General features: G+C 32.5%; 1 protein-coding gene across 1 annotated transcript; it reads right to left on the bottom strand.

Annotated features, from left to right (window-relative positions):
- Positions 1-1,517: 1,517 nt before the first annotated feature.
- LOC129285760 (K(+) efflux antiporter 3, chloroplastic-like) lies at positions 1,518-14,000 on the bottom strand. Its single transcript, XM_054921627.1, is given in 20 exon segments — positions 1,518-2,005; positions 2,008-2,026; positions 3,135-3,296; positions 3,404-3,493; positions 3,792-3,953; positions 4,433-4,534; positions 4,616-4,687; positions 5,055-5,196; positions 5,296-5,477; positions 7,313-7,447; positions 7,550-7,651; positions 7,760-7,873; positions 8,114-8,164; positions 8,356-8,424; positions 9,287-9,364; positions 10,635-10,736; positions 11,006-11,086; positions 11,772-11,873; positions 12,656-13,048; positions 13,650-14,000. Coding segments are annotated over 20 exon segments (2,466 nt in total). The 5' UTR covers positions 13,686-14,000; the 3' UTR covers positions 1,518-1,733.
- Positions 14,001-20,932: the final 6,932 nt, after the last annotated feature.

Below are 20,932 nucleotides of genomic sequence, written 5' to 3'. Positions count from 1 at the left end.
TATGATTCGTGAGAATATATCTTAATCATTCTATACAATCTGTCACCATTTGAATATCAATTTAGATGTTAAAATCTAATTTTACAAACCCAATTTTCAGTCAATGCTTGTACAGCTGGGTTTTTTTTTTTTTTTGGCTAAACTAAGTCCATATGTAAATTGCCTATTGCTACAAAACTTAACCAAACATTTTTAACGTTAAAAACATCCAATGAAACATTTGGTATCTAGGAAGAAGGTGAATGTATGTCATCAACTCTTGAAACTAGGGCTTTGTTTTTATGCACCTTGTAATTTAGAGCTTCTTTTTATTTATGCATATTGTAATTTGAAGTTTGTCTTTGCAATTTAGTGTTTGATTTATGTCTTAAAAATTGACTTTTGTCCTGTTCTGAGACGTTTTGTAATTTGAATTTTAGAAGGACTCACATAGGAGTTTGGTGGACATAACACTAGGAGAATCAAGCCTATAAATAAGGACTTCATCTCAATATTGAGGGGCAAATATTCTTGTTAAAAATTTTCATGAAATTCTAATGTATTTTCCATGAGAACATAATTTTGAGAATAATTCACAGGGGTAAAGTTACATAAAGATGAATTAAATAATAAATCTCAAGTCTACACATGAGAATCTTATAATAGTAAAGTCTACTTTTTTATTCATACTGCTTTAATTTTATGTGAATTTGTGCACTTTTTTTAAATGTATTTATTCTGGCCTTATATAGAAAGTGTTTTCATGAAGATAAAGTTAGTTTAATTTATAACGTGCTTTGTCAAAATATTAAATTATTTTTTTTTCTTACGTTTAAAATTGTAATAATTACTCTTTTGACTTGAATCAAGATTTTATGATGTTTTTCACTAAAAGAAAATATGAATAAGGGTATAATTGATTTTTTTTTACTAATATAGAAAAATAGTCAAAACTATCTTATAACAAAGATCAAAGAAATATTATAACAAAGGCAAGGATTTGACCCATCATCCATAAGATCATGGGATCAAATCCCATTACTAATATGAGAACCTTGTTAGCGGGTGAGTTATAAGTATCTTTATAAATATTTACTGAGGCTAAAGGCATATCCTGATTCTGATGAGTCCTCAGAGCTCCCACTCACCTAAAATTTTGATTATTAAAAGAAAAAGGAAAAGACCATAGGAGCACTTCATTGAAGAAGTGCAACGAATGCATCTCTTATTTTATTGTTAATTTACACATCACATACATTTTGCCCCTTCTTTCTGCATCACATCTTTATTGGTATAAAAAGAAATGACAATGGTATACTTCTGTAAAAAAAATGCTCTAAATCCATTTTCCTCTAACTTCATCATGAAGCATTTGAGGATCCTCTTCAACCAAACAACTTATTATTTCAAAGCTAAGTTACCCTATCACAATGCGAAGAACAAATGATCAGAAGTTTCTGAATTAACTCTTAACAAGGAAAATAAAATAGCTAAAAGATTGCCTGTTATGCAATTATTTTAGGTGATACAAAGCAATGTAATCAGAAGTAATTAATTTCATCATGTTATATAACTATACATTATGTGGCTTTTAAAGAATTGAAATTGAAGGGCTCTAAAGATCCTGTTCAACAAGCTCCCTAGAACTCTCAAGCTTCCTATACATATAATGTCAGACTCTGACAAAAAGAATTTAAGACAAAGCTACTGGGTTAGAGAAGTAAAATTACAAGGAGGAAGAAGCCCTAGAAGCATTAGGGTTCCTCAATGGCTGTATGGCAAGGTGTTGATAGATCCATTAGATTCTTCTCTCCTGGATCTTCTGGCCTATCCATCATGCTGTCTTCAGTGCCTTGTTTGCCATACAAAACGCCATTTCCTTCTGAAGTCATTGATTGATTGAGTTCATAATCCCCTTCTTCAGAGTCTATTTCCATCTGATTTCTAGACATCACAGCATGATTAGTCTGGTTCGATTCTGAAAATTCATAATCTGGGGAAGTTGTTGATGTGGGTTCGTGATCCCATTCATGTCAGCCACTCTCACCTTACAACAAAAGCATATAGGATTTTTTTCTCATATTAGCATGCCAATATTTGATAGAGCATAATAACGTCATGCAGTTTATGTAACCAACCCCCCACTAATGGGATAAGGCTTCTTGTTATTGTAGCATGTCAATATGGCCATAAAGATTGTAAGAAAATTTTGAACAAAGCAAGAATGATGGATGATACAGGATAGGTCATGGTTATCTAGAAATCAACTCAAAAAGGAAAAACAAGTGGCCATGACAATTGTTCAGTAGTTTTGGGGTTGAATAAAATTTTAATTGAAAGCCCCGAAATAACAAATTCATCATGCCTGAGAGCAAAGGAAAATGATGGAAGAGTCTTGTCTCCCATTTTTTTTGCCCAATAATCATTGTAATGCAATAACAAAACATGCAAAAAGTAACATTCAATGATCAACGTGATCTCTTGATTAGATGTTCCTTTAAGCTCATACGTTCATGTCATGTTTTACCCAAGCCAAATTTACATTTTGATTAGAGATTATAACATTCATGAACCTCTATTGATAGATTAGGCTTCTAAGTAATCCATTAGGATGCTAACAGATGCCATGGCTTTAAGCATCTCACACTTCCATATGAAAAGACATGTTAGAGGTTAAAATAAAACTCTTCCAAAGTCATGTGCAGATAAAGGGAATGGGGGAGGGGAAAGAAGTTTTCTCTTGTTTGGTGTGTCAGTCAAGTTTCCTTGGGAAATAACCATTCCCTCACTTGGGGGGGGGGGGGGGAGCCTCTCAATTAGGTAAAGAAACATAGTGTCTTCACTCAAAAAAGGGGGGGAAAAGATAAAAGGAAACATAGCACCTTCATTCAGCCAAACGTGATTACATCTCCCTTTCACAACAGTACCAAACTTGTTTTAGACTATAAATTCCCTCTCCCTCTCTCATTTCTATTCCCTTTTCCATTCTCATTTCATACCAAACAAGGCTCATATAGTTTAATCTTTGGGTGAATTACTTCAAGGTCCCTCACAACACAGTTAATACCACAAGGTCTGATGCCGCTATTTAATTGTGTTTGCGGGACTTGTATGTAATTCTCTTTCAATCTTTTCCTCAAGAAAATTTGGAGTACCTGCAGCGGTTTTAGTATATCTAATTCACGATATTCAGAGTGGTTGAGTGCTTCTTGAGCTTGTAGCTCCATGGAATCTCGAATGAGCTGACTTAGAAATGCTACATCATCAGACATCATTCCTAGGCCTCTCAAAAGCTTAGAACCTAGCTGTAAGCTTATCTGCAGGGATATAAATACATATAATTAGTAGTGTCCAAGAAAGATTGAGGGACGGTTGTTTGAAGCCACATATATCAGCAGAGAGGGGTTAAAAACAATCACAGTACCTCAGCATTTTCCAAAATGGCATCTGTTGCACCTGATTGCTTCAGATCTAAGAGATGCTTGAGATCTTGAGCTCTGGCATAGATTGGGATCTGGCAAATGAAATATCATCATGAGTAAAGCAACTCCTCTGATTCAAAAAGAGAGTTGAAGAGAGTTTACAAGAAAAAAACGAAAACTAATCAAATAAAAAGGAATAGAAAATAAATCAGATGAAGATAAACAAGCATTCAGTCCAAGTTTTAAAGGAGACAATGGGATATATTACAGAAATTGCATATATCAAAGCCAGAATATTGGCAATCCCATAATTACTTTACTTCATATATCAACAAGAACATACGTAAACTAAACTGGGAAAATGGACTAGGAAAGGGAAGAGATTATTACTGATGGGAAAGTATATCGAAGCTGCTGAACAGCTTCAATTGCCCTCTTCTTCCCAGTGTACATCACCATGATAGCCTTTGGTGAAGAGATGCCAGCAGATTGAAGAACAGCTGGACGTGAGCCGTCCCCATAGAGAGTGGGGAAACCAAGTTTTCTGGCCGCCTGCCAAGCAAATCAATGATTAAAAAAAGTACATTAAATAGAAGGAAGATTACAAATTTACAACAAGAAGGGTCAAACGCAACTTATAATTCTGTTATCCCATTCTCTGCACATGATGTGTGAAAAAAATAAAATGGGGTGAGGGGCAAGGAGGGTGGAAGAAGAAAAAACTAATGCAATATGTGCAAAATTATATATAAAGAATAGCACTAATAAAAGGGGCAAAAAAAACAAGAAGCTTGTCTTCATATATCATGTCTTGGGGAAGGTGCTAAAGAATGTTATTGGACATAAAAAAAATCAATATCATTGTAAGGAAATTCTAGGAGCATTATATTCCAAAGAATATTTTAAAAAATCAAATATAACAGTATACAGAAAGAAAGAAAGAAATTAAACTTCTTCTTTAAAAGAATAGAGAAAGACGTTTCCATACACGAAATAGATAAAAGGCATACACAGCATTCAAATACACTGACCTTTACCACTGTTGGGTCAAGATCAAAAGCCACATAAGGCCATCCTTCTGTGTCACTATCTCCTCCTGAAGCTAATGGCATGGACAGGAAATTGGCAAGGACCTCCATATCAGAATCAAAAGGAGAAAATTTAGAATACAGCTCACATAAATGACAGATCTTACAATGTATTAATTGATCTACCTGACCCGTTTGCCCAAATCCAAGGATTACAACAGGTTCGCTAGCATTGAAATTAATCTCCGCAGGAGCTTTCTGTAGATGACTTTGTACTTAGCCAATGTTAACTTGCAGTGAAAAATGGCATTAAGTAGACTAAGACTGCCACATATTCTTCTAGAAATAGGTATCTATAATGAAAACAAAGCATTGCAATGCTAGCAGGAAGCCGCAAGACTCATTTCACCGTCATGTATTGATTCACATTGATGACACTATTTCTTCTTTTTGTACCATAATATCTTCAATTTTTTTTACCTAGCCATTTTGTATCTACAAACTACATTGCTCATGTACATTCTATTTCAACTACTACAGTGACCCAACATGCCTACTGATAATCATGTTATGCATGAACTGTTATGTGTGTGCATAACTTTCAAACTATGTATTATGGTATAACAACATACATTTCAGTATCAAACTTGGCATCAATAAATTCAGCAGCTCTTCTTCCAGCCTCATTAAGAAAAGGGGTTAATGCCATTGACAATACAACAACAATAATGAGAAGCTTGTTGAGCTCAAGCGGCAGTACCCCAAGGCTGCATCCAAGAAGTCAGAAATATTTTTTTTAATTAACATAAGATTTAATAATCTTTATTCAATGACATCAGAGGCCATTCAGTTGAATCGTTACTCACCCATTTGCTAAAGAGAAAACAACAAATCCAAACTCACCCCCTTGGGATAGTAGCAATCCTATTCTTACACTTTCTTGCAATGTAAGCCCCACACGAGGACCTATTGCTGTTATTATCAACGTCTTGATGGCAATCAAACCCGCCAAGAGTGAAAGTACATTTGGCCACTCTCGGAAAAGCAGCTGAAACAAAACAAAACAAAGTAAAAATATAGAAAGGAAACCCAATTTTTTTTTTTTGGGTGTAATTTCACTGCAGAGGGTGGGCACATTTCATAAATCCATCCCAAAAGCAAGTCAATAATCATACCAATCATTCTTCAACAGATGAAATTCATTCACGCACCCAATTACATGAAAACAGAAAATTCACCTGAATGTCGTTCAAGTATGTTTGAAGGATGTTAAATAGATAGCATAAAAGGGTCTATAATCATGCCTCAAAAGTGCTAATTAAAACAAAAAATCTTATAAAACAGGGCATTCAACATGTACAGTGGGGATGGGACTGAGCAGGGACGGAGCGAGCAACAAGTATGTGGGAGGCCAAATTTTCGAAGAAAGTTGTTAACATTATAGTATTTTATCCACATACATAGATACACACACATATTATTAGTTTGTTGTTTTAATCTTTAATATTGAATATAAATAATTTTTTAAACAAATAATTTTATGATCAGAAAATGTACTTGGATAACTAATTATAGATAATGATATGAAATTTTAAAATTAGAAAATGCAAATAAAAGCCAAAAAAAGTTTATTTTTCTACATGATTTTTATATATGTCAATGCATACTGATAATTTAAATCAAAAGTTAAAAAATATTAACAAAATTTGTAAAAATATGTCAATATATATATATAAAGTCAAGAAAAAAAGTATTTGACATACTTAAATTAGATTTCATATTATCATATACAAATACAAATCAGTGAAAATAAAGAAGCAAGTTCATAAATACACAACTACTCAATTTTATAATCATCCATAACTTCACACAAATACTCTTCTGTTCGAAGTAAAACGATTTCTAAAAGATCAGTTAAAATATAACCTAACATAAAATATAGGCGTTAAATATCAATTTCCTTTCATTAATAAAGAGGTAATATAAGTTCACAAAAATTTAATATAAAAAGAAAACATACCAAGTTTTTTTTTTTCAACTACATCAGTAAAATAAATTTAACAGGGAACAAAAAGAAATAAAAAAAAACAAAACATAATCTGTGCAGGGACAAGCAAACACCAAGTCCGATGGCTATCAGCAACCTTCTAATATACTATACTATGTTGTTACTCAGCCTACTCACCCGATCACTGCCATTAAGACTTTATTTAAGAAGGTAAACAGTGAAAATGGGACTGAGGCTAATGGACCAACAAGAGTCAGAGGGAATAATTGAAAGATTACGTAAGAGGGGAACCTGCCATAGGAAGGGGGAGGAAAACTTTTCGATTAAGACATGGAGAAAGGTCTGGCCTCTCTAAAAGCCAGCTTCTGTTGCTTCTTCTTGTCTTTTGCTATGTTCATTGCAAGTACTGTACTGAGGTGCTATGTTTTGATTGGTTTCAACCTATGAGGTATATGTGTGAGTGTGATTCACTTATTTTTTGTTTAATATGGAAACTAGGTTCCCGCTGTATTCTATATCCATATTTGCTCCTCCTGTGATGTCATTAGGTGTTGTGTTGCCCTTTTGGTGATGTAGTCTGTGTTAATATCCAGTGCTGTGATCTGTAGAGTGTTTATGTGAGTTTAGAGCACTGTACTGTTAGGTCTGAAGCTGTGATTGATTGTAATCATCAATACCAATGTTACTGTGAAATGTCTATTTTACTTAGCATACATCAAGGTTCCTGCTGAATTAGCTACAACATCTTGTGTGAATTAGATGGTTGAAGTTTGTATTCAGGCAGACACTGAAACCAAACTAATAATAACACTGCAAAAGAGGACAGAAAAGGAATTGATTATGTTTATGTATACCACAAGCAATAGTAACATTACCTGCATATCTATGGAGGTCCCTGTAGTTAGAAAAAATAACCCAAGAAGTAAGCCTCTGAATGGTCTTATATCAGCTTCAATCTGTGTTCTAAAGTTTGTCTCTGCTAAGAGCGCCCCAGCCAAAAATGCTCCAAGCTGCATTATGATATTTCCATACGATTGTCACTAATGATCCTCAACTACACAGTATGCATCCCAAAATTAAAATTTTAGAACGGGAAAAAGAAAAAGCAAGACCGTATCATTAAATCCCAATTTCTGTGTCACAAGTGAAGTCCCAGCAATGGTAAGCAAGCATAGAGCAACAAAAGCCTCTGAGCTCCTTGAATCTGCAACAACCTGAGTTTAACAACAGTTTACTGCCTCGAATAAATGAAAGTGAGTTTCAATGTTTCTCCTTTCATCTTTGGGAACTAAATGCCCTTGTTGGGTGAATATGATACAGACCTCAAAAACCCTTCTAAGAATATACTTTCCCCCAAGGGACAATAAACCCAATCCACCCAAAGCCTTTAAACTTTCTTGAGCAAGCATTGGCCAAATACTTTCCTCAGCCAAATTCTGCATACAAAAATCAGAAAGAACGGGGTCAACCATCAATAAATGAATTGATGCATCTACAAGCAGAAGAACCGATTGAATTTATAATATCAAAGTTGGCACTAGGTCATAGTTGTTAGCTGCCTCCCAAAAAAATTCAAGTCACCAAGAAATTTTCAGTAAAGAAAAAACAGAACTTAAGAAAAAAATTGGTTGTTATAGGTACAACAGTTTAAATGTTATTCACACTTAACATCTCACCTGGCTCTCTAGTATAGGAAGAATGACCAAGAGTGGGACAACAGCTATGTCCTGCAGATAATAGACATAAATGGGGACAGAATTAACTTGTGTCCGCTCTAAAATCTTATTTCTCAGGTCAATCTAGAATGGTATACCAGCAAATAATCAACAGGTAAGCTATAACATATTAAAGGATGTCTATCTGCTACATAGTAAATTGACAAAGACAATGAAGTCAAGCAAAGATGTGAGAATAAAACCTGCATAAGAAGTATCCCAAGAGTTGCTGAACCAAATCTTGTAGGAAGTTCACCTTTCTCTGCAAGAAGCTAGATTTATACACACTCGGTAAGCAAGCTAGCCAAATTATTATCATAATGGTATTTATGTTTATCACTCAACTAGAACCACTACATGTAGCAGATTTGTTATTTTTACCATAATTTCTTTCAATAAACACTATACAGTGGAGCAAGCAATAGTATATAACTGAAATTGGCCGCATAGAGGTGATATGCAAACAAATTGCTCGCCAAAAGAAAAACAATCGTCCTGAAACTGTAGGCATAGTGGGGAAATTGATGCAAAGATTAAAAACAAAGGGATATCATTTTCAAAAAACCAATTATTTCAAGATAGAGCATAAAGAGGGAGTCAGGGAAAGAAGAACTCAATACAATAATGTTTTAGAAAGCTAAAATTAGTTTTCTTATCAATTATTTTGCATTTTATATTTTGGTTGTATTAATAATGCAAATGAAAAACCAGAATTACTAGTATTCCTATTGAGACTTTTATATGAAAATTAGATGCAATGCCGAAAGGTAAACATGTCAATAAATATTACATAAAATGAAGGATGTGCTTGTTCACATTACTTAAGCAAAATAACCCTCTCTAGTTTTGCCTCCATAAAAAATACTTCAGTAGTCTTGTTAATTTTTCTCGTTGCTAACAGTAGAGCCCCTGTTTTCCTTTTGCTCACCATCATGGGAGTTTTCTGCTTTTTAAAAGCTCTGAGTACTGATGAATGAAAGTTAAAGGTAAGAAAACAAGATGCTTGCAGAATGCATAATATAAAATACAAAATACAAGCACAATTACTATAGCTTGGATATAACAATACAATAAAATGTCAGGCACTTACTTTTTTTAGAAACAGCTTGCATAGAGGTTCATAACAACAATTACCTGCAGAACAAATGCAGAAGATGAGAGAGAGAGAGCAGCACCAATCACTACAGCTTCATCAACGCTCCTGATGTTCACCTACAAACAAAAAATTAAACCAGCGGAACAAACTACTTTGAATACAAAACCTTTTCTTTCAAGATTTAATTTGAATTCCAACTTCAAAATTAGCTCTATTGCAACATAATTATTCAAGCTGACAGAAACCCCTCAACTGAAAAAATTGAAGCACAGGAAATTTCATAAAAGAACACAGCATGTCCCCTCATGGTACACTCTCAAATCTTTGTTTTTGGCAAAATAATAAAGAAAAGAAAGGATGGAAAAATAAGCTAATCAAGATGCAAAAATAGCGCGCACATATTGTCAACTAGAATCAAGTACAATGTCAAGGGAACCAATTGACCTAAATAGTAAGGGACTGAGAATAGTTTCTATAACTCTTAACAACATGAAATCAAAGCCTATTAGTCCACCCTTGAAGCTTGCACAGATCACCAATGCATCTAATGGGTCTATGATAGGGACTTAGAAGAATAGGGATTAGGAAAAGTAATCTATTAAGTTCGCTATAGCAAGGATCTCACTCTAAATAACTTAACAGCCAAGTAGGAGAATCTCCAAAGGAATAATGAAATTATTTCTTCATTCATATCCTGCTGTGTATGGGAGCTAGGATATTTAAAATAAGAGAATACAACTGAATAATTCAAATAATGTAAGATACTAGCCTAAAAATTAGGAACTACTCGCAGGAACCTCCCTAACAGCCTTGAGGTCTTATTATTTAGCAACTAACAGAATAACAATTCAAATAACGAATAAAATAACAGCAACAATTAATTTAAATCAGATAAATCCCTTAAAACATGCATGACAGCATCAGTTTCAACTATCTTCCTCTTCTTTCTACGATGATAAGTTATTAATGGTCTCCTAAGCTGATTTGGATCCTTATCAGTCTACTTGCACAGGTTCATGTACCCCACAATGTACTGACAAAACATGATGTGAGTCATCTAAAAAATGTCTCCCAAGGGTTGCCTTGAGTTGTCTAATGAGAAAGAGTCAAGGCATATAAAGGAACCCAAGATAGCACATTGTTACACAACAAGCTGACTTGCAACCATCAAATCAGTTAAATTAGTCATACATATGTGTGTATGGGCATTTAGGTCATTTCCACCACAGTCTTGCTTTTAGTGGGGTATAGGAAAATGAACTAAAAACCATTCCATTGACTGTTTTAATACAGAAATGACTCAAATATCCCTAAATTATTTGGTATTTTAGTGAAGTAAGGATATTTTATTAGGAAATAGAGACACAATAGACATAAAGATCTTACCAGATCAGGCCTTGAGTGGAAAAGGAACTCCAAAATTTTTGTACCAATAGCTCCATTTGGTGGAAGTTCAAAAGCAGTGAATGCTAGAGTAGATAATGCAACCTTCAAATGAGTTTTAACCAAAAACAAAATAAGGACAAAAATGGAAATCTAACAAGGGTTGCTAAATGAACTAGTAGTTTACTTCCAGTTTTTAAGACAATCATAAAGAATGCATGAAACTAAATACAATAAATCAATATCAAATTCTTCATCTATGATAAAGAGAAAATGTATAAGAATTCAATCCCTAAACAATAAATGACTTCGATGGAATCGCTACAGAAAATCTTTATGCATGCTCATTGACACCCCCAAAGCATCATACATACCTGAGCCAATCCCATTCCAAAGGCATATTTAGCAAGAGCTTTCAGACGTCCAAGTGAAAGCTCTAAACCCATCTCAAACAGCTGAAAAGAAATATGCAACACTTTAGCATAATAATCCATTGTTATTAGGAATTTTTGTAAACTATCACCATGACAAGAATAAAGGTTGATATATTCATAGTCATGTCTAAGGTTTACAGAACCTTCTTTACCTCCAGTTATATTTCCACATGCATGCTACCTTTCAAACGCCATATTAACATGACACCAAAGGTTTTACCATCATGATTTCAAAACCCAATAAAAAAACGGGGGGGCCAAAAAAAGAAACTACTTCATATCAATGACTGAGTTACAGGGCTTGTGAAGAAAATTAATTGATTAATTTAAATGGAAATTCAAGCTGAAGCACATGGAAATTCACGCTGAAGCACATAGACTTTCATAGAAGCTATATCTTTTGATATAGGCTACATAGATTATGCATGACTACTTCCACAGGATAAGCCCCAATAAGACACCTAGTAAAAGGAAATTATTAAAAGTTCACCGTGGTGTCTATATTGAATCCATGTTCCAACACCCACAAGGACATAGAACAGAAAATGAAAATAACTGGATATTGACTTCACTTTGTATTTTTAACATCAGTTCCCATGTACCATAGCGTGCTTTACTTGTTGTATGTATCATGAATTCAGCATTTAAGTTTATGATAACAATTAATTAAAATAAACAATAACAATGAAGCTCAGATTTATCTTACCAAGAAAAGGATGCCCCATTCAGACAAAACTTTAACATCTGTTAGGTTTCTAATTAAACCAAACTGATTGAGTACAACTCCAGCAAAGAAGAAGCCAAGAATCTGAAACAGAAATCACATTTTTTTCAGTTATAAATACAATATGGTATATAAACAAAATTGACTATATGTACTAAGCCGAAAATTCCACACACATACACATAAATTTTCAACTAATTATTACTGCTATATCATATTTGAATTCTGAAGCATATATGTTGATGAATATTTTGTTAATTTTGATATATGTTTCTATGCACTAAGCAACTTTTTTGTATAAAAGGAATGCTCATTTTCGGCAGAAGCATAAACTAACGACAACATTAAATTCATTAGTTTACATTGACTCCTAACCTAAATGCTTTGAATTATATAGTGTAGAACAGTGATTTCAACTTCAAGGTATATGAACATAATTTCACAAGTTCATCTAATGATGTCAAATGTAATAGTGAAAAAAACGAAGTCATGCACGAGAATATTAGAGACTAGATAATAAAGAAAAGCATAACATCTCCAGTCCAGTAGGCCATGTAGATTAACATGTTCAGTTACCAAATGAGTTATAGAATTTTCTGCAAATTGTAAATTCCAGTCCCCAAATTATGCTGCTAATCATTAAGAATAAAGTCATGCATCTTTCTGTTCTCTGTGTCTATGCCATTTTCCAAACATTTGAACTGGTAAAATTGTCAGCCAAAAATAAATAAGTGGTAAAATCAACGGGGAATTCATATGCATGAATACTGCAGATTATGTGGTACAATTCTAACAAATAAGAACACGAAATTTTATAGAGCAGAATTTATTAAGAAAAAATAAATAAAAGACCAAGAAATACTTACAGGACTAGCTCTAATTAATTTGAATGTGGGTACAATTAAGACAGTCACAGCCAAGAATGTAAGGGTATCCAATCCTAGATCATTGATGACTTCAATAGCGCCAGCAACATCATATGCCACATTGGTTCGCAACCGCTCCCAATGGACTGGCCGGTACCTAGAGAAGTAGAACCCTTTCCAACAAGAGAATGAGGAAGGAAAGGAATTTGTGTTCTCAAAACAATTTTCTGACACAGAAATTCTATAAGTTATCCTGTGATTAACTCGGTTGGATAATAGTGGTGGCCCTGGTTTGTTATCTGAATACATCATGAAAACAGAATTTCTACAAATTGGCGAAATAGCATGATTGTATGCCCAAGTTGGACTCTTCTGCTTGGTACTATCATAGCCCTGCATGGAAATTCCATGAAAATGTTAGAATGCCCAGCAACTATTCAACTGTGCACATTAAGCATCAAGTTCATATTTGGCAATTTACACTGTAAATACCCGGCTTATACAACTTTTACTTGAATACACATGAACTAAGTAGCAATTTTCTAAGTTTAAAATTTTCCTTTGTTTCTCATTTCCTTAAAAGGGCACTATTGGAATTGAAACTCTACCGTGTAATAGCAAAAACTCAACAACTCCATTTCTACGTATTAACCACAACGTTTAAAACCAAACTAACAATATCCGCATTAAGCAACAAGTTCATATTTAAAAGTTTACAAATATCAATAGCGGTTTCTCGAGGAAACAAAATATAGTTCATTCGAATTAAATTTGAATATACAATTAGATGAAGAAAATACTTTAAAGTTAAAAAGTCTTTAATTTCCATTCTTCCCCTTTTGACCATTCCATCGAAGGGAACAAAAAGAAACATGGAGAAAAATGTCACTGCTCCTTATAATAACAAAATCACAAGAAACACACATCTACATTAAGAACAAACTAATTCAAGAAAGCCCACAAACAGAGTGAATAACAATATTGAAGATGGTACCTTGAAGCTTCGGCAGTAAGCTAGTGACCCTGTCATATTGATAATGCTCACCAAGCTATAAAACACCACGGGAAGAAGCTCATTATTAAGCCATTGCTTCACTTATCGATACCTAGCTTGATATTTGAGGATATTTGAGCTAAATTTTGAACTCTTGATTTGACTATCCCTACCTTGCAGAGCCAAGCCAAGGGGCAAAAATATCCAACCCCGAAAGTGAGGATGATAAGTGAACACGCGCAAGCAGCGAAAGACTTGGAAATTTTGCAGAAAGTGAAAGCGTTGCAGAAATGAGTTGGCTGAATTATGTGTGGAGCGAATGAAACTTGTGGGTATCAATTGAAGTTATTTTTATTGTTATTTTTTTTAACGTCTCGCTACGGTGGTGAGGATAAACGATAATCATGGATGAGAAATCAAGAGGGAATTTTGAAGAGAGAGCTACGTAATGCCAACGTGGCCGTGTGGTTACGTTCAACATGTGATTATCGGGTAAGGAAATAGATAAAGTACCTTGCCCAAAAAAAAAAAAAAAGGATACATGATGTACATATAGACGTACTGAAAAATACATATGCGTATGGGTAGATAATGTTTGGGTTTGGCCGATGAAAGATGAACTTCATGTTTGGCAACCTACTTTAGCAACAATTTTATCTTCTTAAAAAAATAAAAAAAATTATTCAACAATGTATTTTTAAAAAATATTTTGAAGAATAAAAAAATTTAATATTATTTTAGAGAATAAAAAATATATCTTTTAAGTTTTTTTTTTACTAAAATTTTTTAAGTTCTTTGAGATTATTATTCTAAAAAATAAAGAAAATTGGGAAAAAAATCTTTTTAATTATTTATTTTTAAAAATATTTTATGAAATATTAATTTTTAAAATAATAAAATAAAAATAGTTTCACACAACCTCAAAATTCTTCCGGAGCTTGTAAGAGTAAATTTTTTATCTATTGAAAATATTTAATTTTTAAAATATATATATATATATATTATTTTTAAATAAGCCGCACTATGGCTATGGGTAATGCAGCTCCATATATGTTATGTTATATGGGTTACTATTGAGTATTTATAATTTATTATATGATATTATCTACTATATATTGATAAAATTTAGAAATTATAACTGTAATTTCCATATAATTCATCTTACATTAAAATTATGTATTCAAAATTTTATTTATTTATAATTTTATATAAGAATAATAATAAAAAAATAATATAATTTTTTATCTCAAAATTTTTCTTCAATTATCAATTTAATTCTTAAACTTTGACTAGTACAACTCAATAATTGAGATATACTAAATTAAGGAATTATAGAATTGAGTATGCCGAGTCAAGAAATTATAGGGACTGAATTATTTTAAATTAAGAAATTATAAAAAGTTATTTCAAGTTAAAGTTTAGGGATTTGATTAATAATTAAGAAAAAGTTGAAAGACCAAAAGTTATATTTTTAAAAAAATAAATTAAATTTAAAATTATAATTTTTTTATATATAACAAAAATAGTTTGTTAAAAATTGTCATTCAACAGCATGATTTTAATGCCAAAGTGCTGGTCTTATTTATTTAAAAACTTTAGTCCCTAAGTTTCAAGAAATAATTTTAGTTTTTATAATTTTATTTTTTACAGTATAGGAACCAACATTTTAAATGACTAAAATTATAAAATTTAAATTATATTAATTTAAAATTAAAAAATTATTTTAACTAAATTAAAATTATAGGAACCAAATAATTAATTTTTTATTCTTTTAAAATGTGAATCCTTTATATTAGAGTAGTTAAACACTGGCCTAGAAGATATTATAATAGCTAAACCAATGAGCAAATGCACTGTTTATAAGTTATAAATAGTATTATTTATCTTAAACCATGTGCAAATATTCTCTATTCTTATTATAAAATACTTTCAACTTCTTCACTAGAATCTAAGAATGACAGTTAACTTATTAAATTAAATGTCTTAAAATAAAAAAAATCAACTTTATCCTTATTAAAAATAAAAACATGCATAGTATACAATGAACTATAAAATTAAATTTATAAAGATTAATGAGCAAAATGAACCTTAAAGTATTGTGTGAAAAGCGCTCTGAACCATAAACTCTTAAAATGTTCAAAATATACCCTAAACTTTTAAATTCATAATAAATCAAACCCCACCGTTAAATGCTGATTAATGCCATTATTGTTCACTCAATAAGGCCTAGTTAAAATGCTAATATGACAGTCGCTTGCTGATGTGGCATTTTTAATTAGCACCACAAGCTCTAAACTATTACAAAAGTAGCATCATTGACCTTGAACTTTGAAGTTTAGAGCAAATTACTTTTAACATTTATATGTAAAATGTTAACTATTATGTAGACTAAACTAAGCTCAGCATGGTCCAATGAGTGCATCATTGGCCGCAGTAAATGACCCATAATTTTGTGAAATAATGTTTTTATCCTTTTTTTACAATGTTTTTCAAACAATCGGTATATCATGTTTCTATATACCCTAAACTTTGATTTAATCTTATTTTGAATAATATGTATTTATTTAATGATAAAAATTTGAGATTCTATTTGAAAAAAAGTTTAAATATCAAAAGATTTTACAAACAATCGATACAAAAGCTAACAATTTTATCAACAGATTTCAAACCAAAATGAACCGATTAATTCAAATCTTAAACTTCTTTTTAAATGGGATCCTAAATTTTCACCATTAAATAAATAAGCATTATTCAAAATAAAATTAAATCAGAGTTATTGAGTATATAGAAACATAAGGTACCAATTGTTTGCAAACATTGCAACAAAAAAAAAGGAAAAAATCATTTCATAAAATTATAGGTCGTTTGCCGTAACAAACAATGCATTCACCTTAATGGACCACACTAAGTGTAACATCCTAAAAATTTTAAGACTCAAATTTATTTAAAAAAAATAAACAAAAATAAAATAAAATATCTATAATTAAATTAAAATTTAGAATAATTTAATAGAGGCCCAGAGTTCGAATTTTACTAAGCAAAAGTTTGGTTTTATTTGATTTTTAACTATGGAAAAAATTACCAAAGTTGACCCGGGCTTTTGTGCAATAATAAAAAATGTTGGGCCCTTTCTTGTAATTTTTTCCAAAGTTTTTGACCAGCATTTTAAGGAGCAAACTGATGCAGAAACGCAGAGAAAATGAGAAAGGAAGCAAACGCACAAACGGGGGAGAGGGAGAGAGGAAGAAGAGAAGAGAAAGGGAGGGAGTTAGGCTTGGATTTAGGAGTCTTTGCGACCGTTGCGAGCTCGGCTACACGATAGGTAAACTCCCTACTTCAATCCTCTTCTCTTTCTCTTGATTTTCTTCAATTTTTGGAAGAGGAAATTTTTGAATTTTGATCCCAAAGGCTTTATTCTTGTAAGCTTTTGTTTCTTTGGATTCTAGGGAGCATGTTTTGAGTTTCTATATAGTGATCTAATGTTTTGAGTGAATAATTGGATGAAAAGAGGTGTTTTGGGCACAAAATAAACCTTGAGAAATTGGGTTTTTGCTCCTCAATGGTTTAAGCCTATTGATTTAGTTATAATTTTGCTATTTGAGCCCAATAAGATTTAAATTAAGGTTTGGTTTTCATTATAAGGGCTAATGGTGAAAGTTGGTGGCACTAAGTAAAGGTTTTTAATTGATTAAAAAAATTATATAAATTGAAAATTAGCCTAGTGATGGCTAATAAATGGTTTTGGTGGTTAAGTGATACTATGTGAATGGTTCGTTTAATATATGGACCATTAGGGTGAATTATGACTCATTGACCTAAGTTGTGTGGTATAAGTTATAGTCTTCATTAATACTATTTGTCATGATAAGTGATGTGGATCACTTATATGTTGTAGAAAATTGTTGGTAGAACTTATTGAGAAATAAGGAACAAGCCGAGCCCTATTTTGTACAAGGGGAACCCTTTTAGTACCAAAGGGTTGAGGTAACAGGGGAATTTATATTTCTTATTACTTTGTTTTAGCTATTTTTGAATAAATATTACTAGTTATCATGCATTACATGTTTTAAAAGATTAAATGTGCTTTATAAGGGGTTATGGGGTACTACTTTGATTATAGTGCAAATATGTTTTCTAATTGTTTAATAACAATGTTTTTATGGAAATGAGATTTATAAATATTATACTACTTTAGAGTGTTGAATGGTCAATACTCAGGAAAGGTAGACAAGAGTAAAAGGCATGATCTCGGTGGGAGTTCACCAATGAGAAGGTGTGAATTTTTGATATTCTATGGCACATTGTCAGTACTCAGTGTTGTCTTACGTATTGTGGGCTCAGTGCACTAAAGTGGTTAGTGTATTGAGTGTTCGACACCTCTCAGTGGGGGAGGGAATCCGACATATGAAGTGTGAGGTTGAGTGCCTAGGCCAAGGTAGCCCTCACATGGAGAGTAAGTCGGGCTGGCTCTGGGAGGGAGTTAGCTTTGACTGCTCAGGATTCACGTCGAAGGGGCATAGGCGGTTCGGTGGATTAGATCATGCCTTAGATTATGTTTTGTGCCTGTGGAGGTACAAGTAGGTATAAGGTTTACCTGCGAGTTAAAGAGTGCCAGGGGGCATTCTGTTGGTCATGAAAGGCCATACCGGCCTAGGTCATGCATTCATGTATTTTAAATGGCTAAATTATATACTATGTTGAATTTATTATTCATTTATTTAATTATGGCTTACTTTGTAATAATCAATATAGATTTCACTGTTACTGAGACTGTGGTTGTCTCACCCCTTTCTTTTCAATATTCTAGGTCCAGGTGAAGGATCCAGTGGTGGACGGGGAAAAGAGCAAAGCTAGGGGTTTGCTTGTGATTTGTAAAGAACTGCAACCCCTTTCTTTTGAGCAAATATATTGTAATGTATTTAAGATTAGGGTGCCAGTAGGATATGATTATGTGTGTGTGTGTGAATATGTGTGGATTGTGTGCTTGTGTATGAATTTTTGTCTGTTTGCAGACTTGTGGCTAGGAAACTTGGTTATGGTGTGTGGTTTTGATGGATTTACTTAGTAGACCAAGTTTCTATTACAAGCAGATCTTTGTTTTGATATATATGTGATTTTATAAGCAAATGCAAAGTGGTTGCATTGCAAATGGTGTGCTATGGGCAAACATACACCTTGAATAGAGAGAGTGGGTGCGTGGGCCCCACAAGGAGCTCTGAGCCAAGTGAAAATGTTTAGCATATGTATTTATATAAATACATGGTATTTGGATTGATTTGTGACCACTCTTGTATGATTTGTGTATTTTGGGGGTTTAGGGTCCATTTTGGGAAATGGCACCCGGGTGGTCAAATTTTGATGTATGGGGGTTTTCCATCATTTAAATGTTCTATCAAGTGTTTTTAATCTTATTTGTCGTGTCCAAAGTGTTTCCACAGGTTTGTGACCATTAGGATGGGATTTGGACAATTTTGAAAATGGTTTTTACCAAAAAGCTGCACTTTTGCATCCGGGTGTCCAAATCTTAATCCGACCGTTGGATTTCTCTAAAATTTGGGTCACAAGTAAAACCTTTTATAAGCTTCGTGTGGGCTTTGGAATCACGTCGATCGGATATCGGACGGAGAAACGACGCACTCCGGAATTTGGTCTGGAGGTGCTGTCATGACAGCATTAAATTGCTGTCATGACAGCTACAGTGTTGATTTTGTAACCTGCACAAAATTCAATCCGTCCGTTGGATCTTTTCAAAATTTAGTATGCTAATAGTATTCTTTAAAAGTGACATGTGGGCTTTGGAATCACTCCGATCGGAGGTCAGATGATGAAATGGTGCACTCCGGAAGTTGGTCCGGAAGTGCTGTCATGACAGCTTTTTAGCTGTCATGACAGCAAAAATAGTCAATCTTTTAACATGTCTAATTTTTAATCCGACCGTTGGATCTTTTTGAAATTTGGTACACTTATAGTACCCTTTGAATGTGATGTGTGAGCTTTAAAATCACTTCAATCGGAGGTCGAATGACGGAACATCGCCTCCTGGAAGTTGGCCCAAGAGGGCTGTCATGACAGCAATAAATTACTGTCATGACAGCATCTTTTTATTCCATTTTCGTCTAACTTGCTTCCGTGCGCTATAGGTAGAACCTATAATTATTTTTAAGGTTTTAAATGATTTATTTTTTAAGTTGGTTAGAGGATCAATTCCTTAACCACACTTAGTTTGTTTGAATTATGTGATTTTTGGATAACACTCAAGGCAAGTGTTACACTAAGGCTAGCAAACCACACTAAAATTAATTTAATTTATATAATAGCTAACGTTCTATACATAAATGGTGGGAATAATTTGCTCTGAATTTCAAAGTTTATAATCTAGGATGCTACTTGTACAATAATTTAATATCTATGATGCTAATTAAAAAATGATACATCAACAAGAAACTAGGCCTTACTAAGTGAGCAATAGTGACGTTAATTAGCAATTAATGATGGGGTTAAATTTATTATAAATTTAAAAGTTTATAATTCATTTTGCATATTTTAAAAGTTTAAAGTCCAAAATGCTTTTCATACAATACTTTAAAATTTATTTTGCTCATTAACCCATTTTATCATAAATAAAATTTTAAAATAATAATAAATAACTCTTCATATGTCTTATATTAGGAATCAAAGAATTTTTAAAAAAATTTCCCTATAACAGGGATTGAAGAGAGTACATAAGGAAATATGTCTTTCCATAAAAATTTTATTACAAAACTAGAGAAAATATAAATTTTAATTCCTCAATCTTTTTCTCAATTATCATTTGTATTCTTACATTTCAATTCAACACATAACAACTCAATCCCTATAATCTTTTGACTAAGAATAACTCACTCCTCATAATAAGTTGACTCAATATAACTTAATCTCTATAATATCTTAATTTCATATACTAAAAGCTTAAGTTGCATTGAGTCAAAATTCAACGAATAAATCAATAATTGAAAAAAAGGTTAGGGACTAAAAGTTATATCATCACAAAAAATCATACTAGTTATAAATTAGGAAAAACATAACTTTAAATCCTTACATTTTACTCGTGTTTTGTTATTAGTCTATGTATTATTATTCTAATATTTTTAGTCCCTATACTTTTGTTTTTTGTTGTTTTAAGTCTTTGCTCATGTTTTATTATTAGTTCCTAATAACAATGAAAAACAAAAATACCGGGACCAAAAACATTGGAATAATAATACAAGACTAATAACAAAATGCAAACAAAATATAAAAACCTA

The sequence above is a fragment of the Prosopis cineraria genome, unplaced genomic scaffold, assembly GCF_029017545.1.
Source record: "Prosopis cineraria cultivar Desert tree isolate PC_DT_omini unplaced genomic scaffold, ASM2901754v1 PC11, whole genome shotgun sequence".
Taxonomy (NCBI): Eukaryota; Viridiplantae; Streptophyta; class Magnoliopsida; order Fabales; family Fabaceae; genus Prosopis; species Prosopis cineraria.
This window is presented reverse-complemented; position numbering and strand designations above follow the sequence as displayed.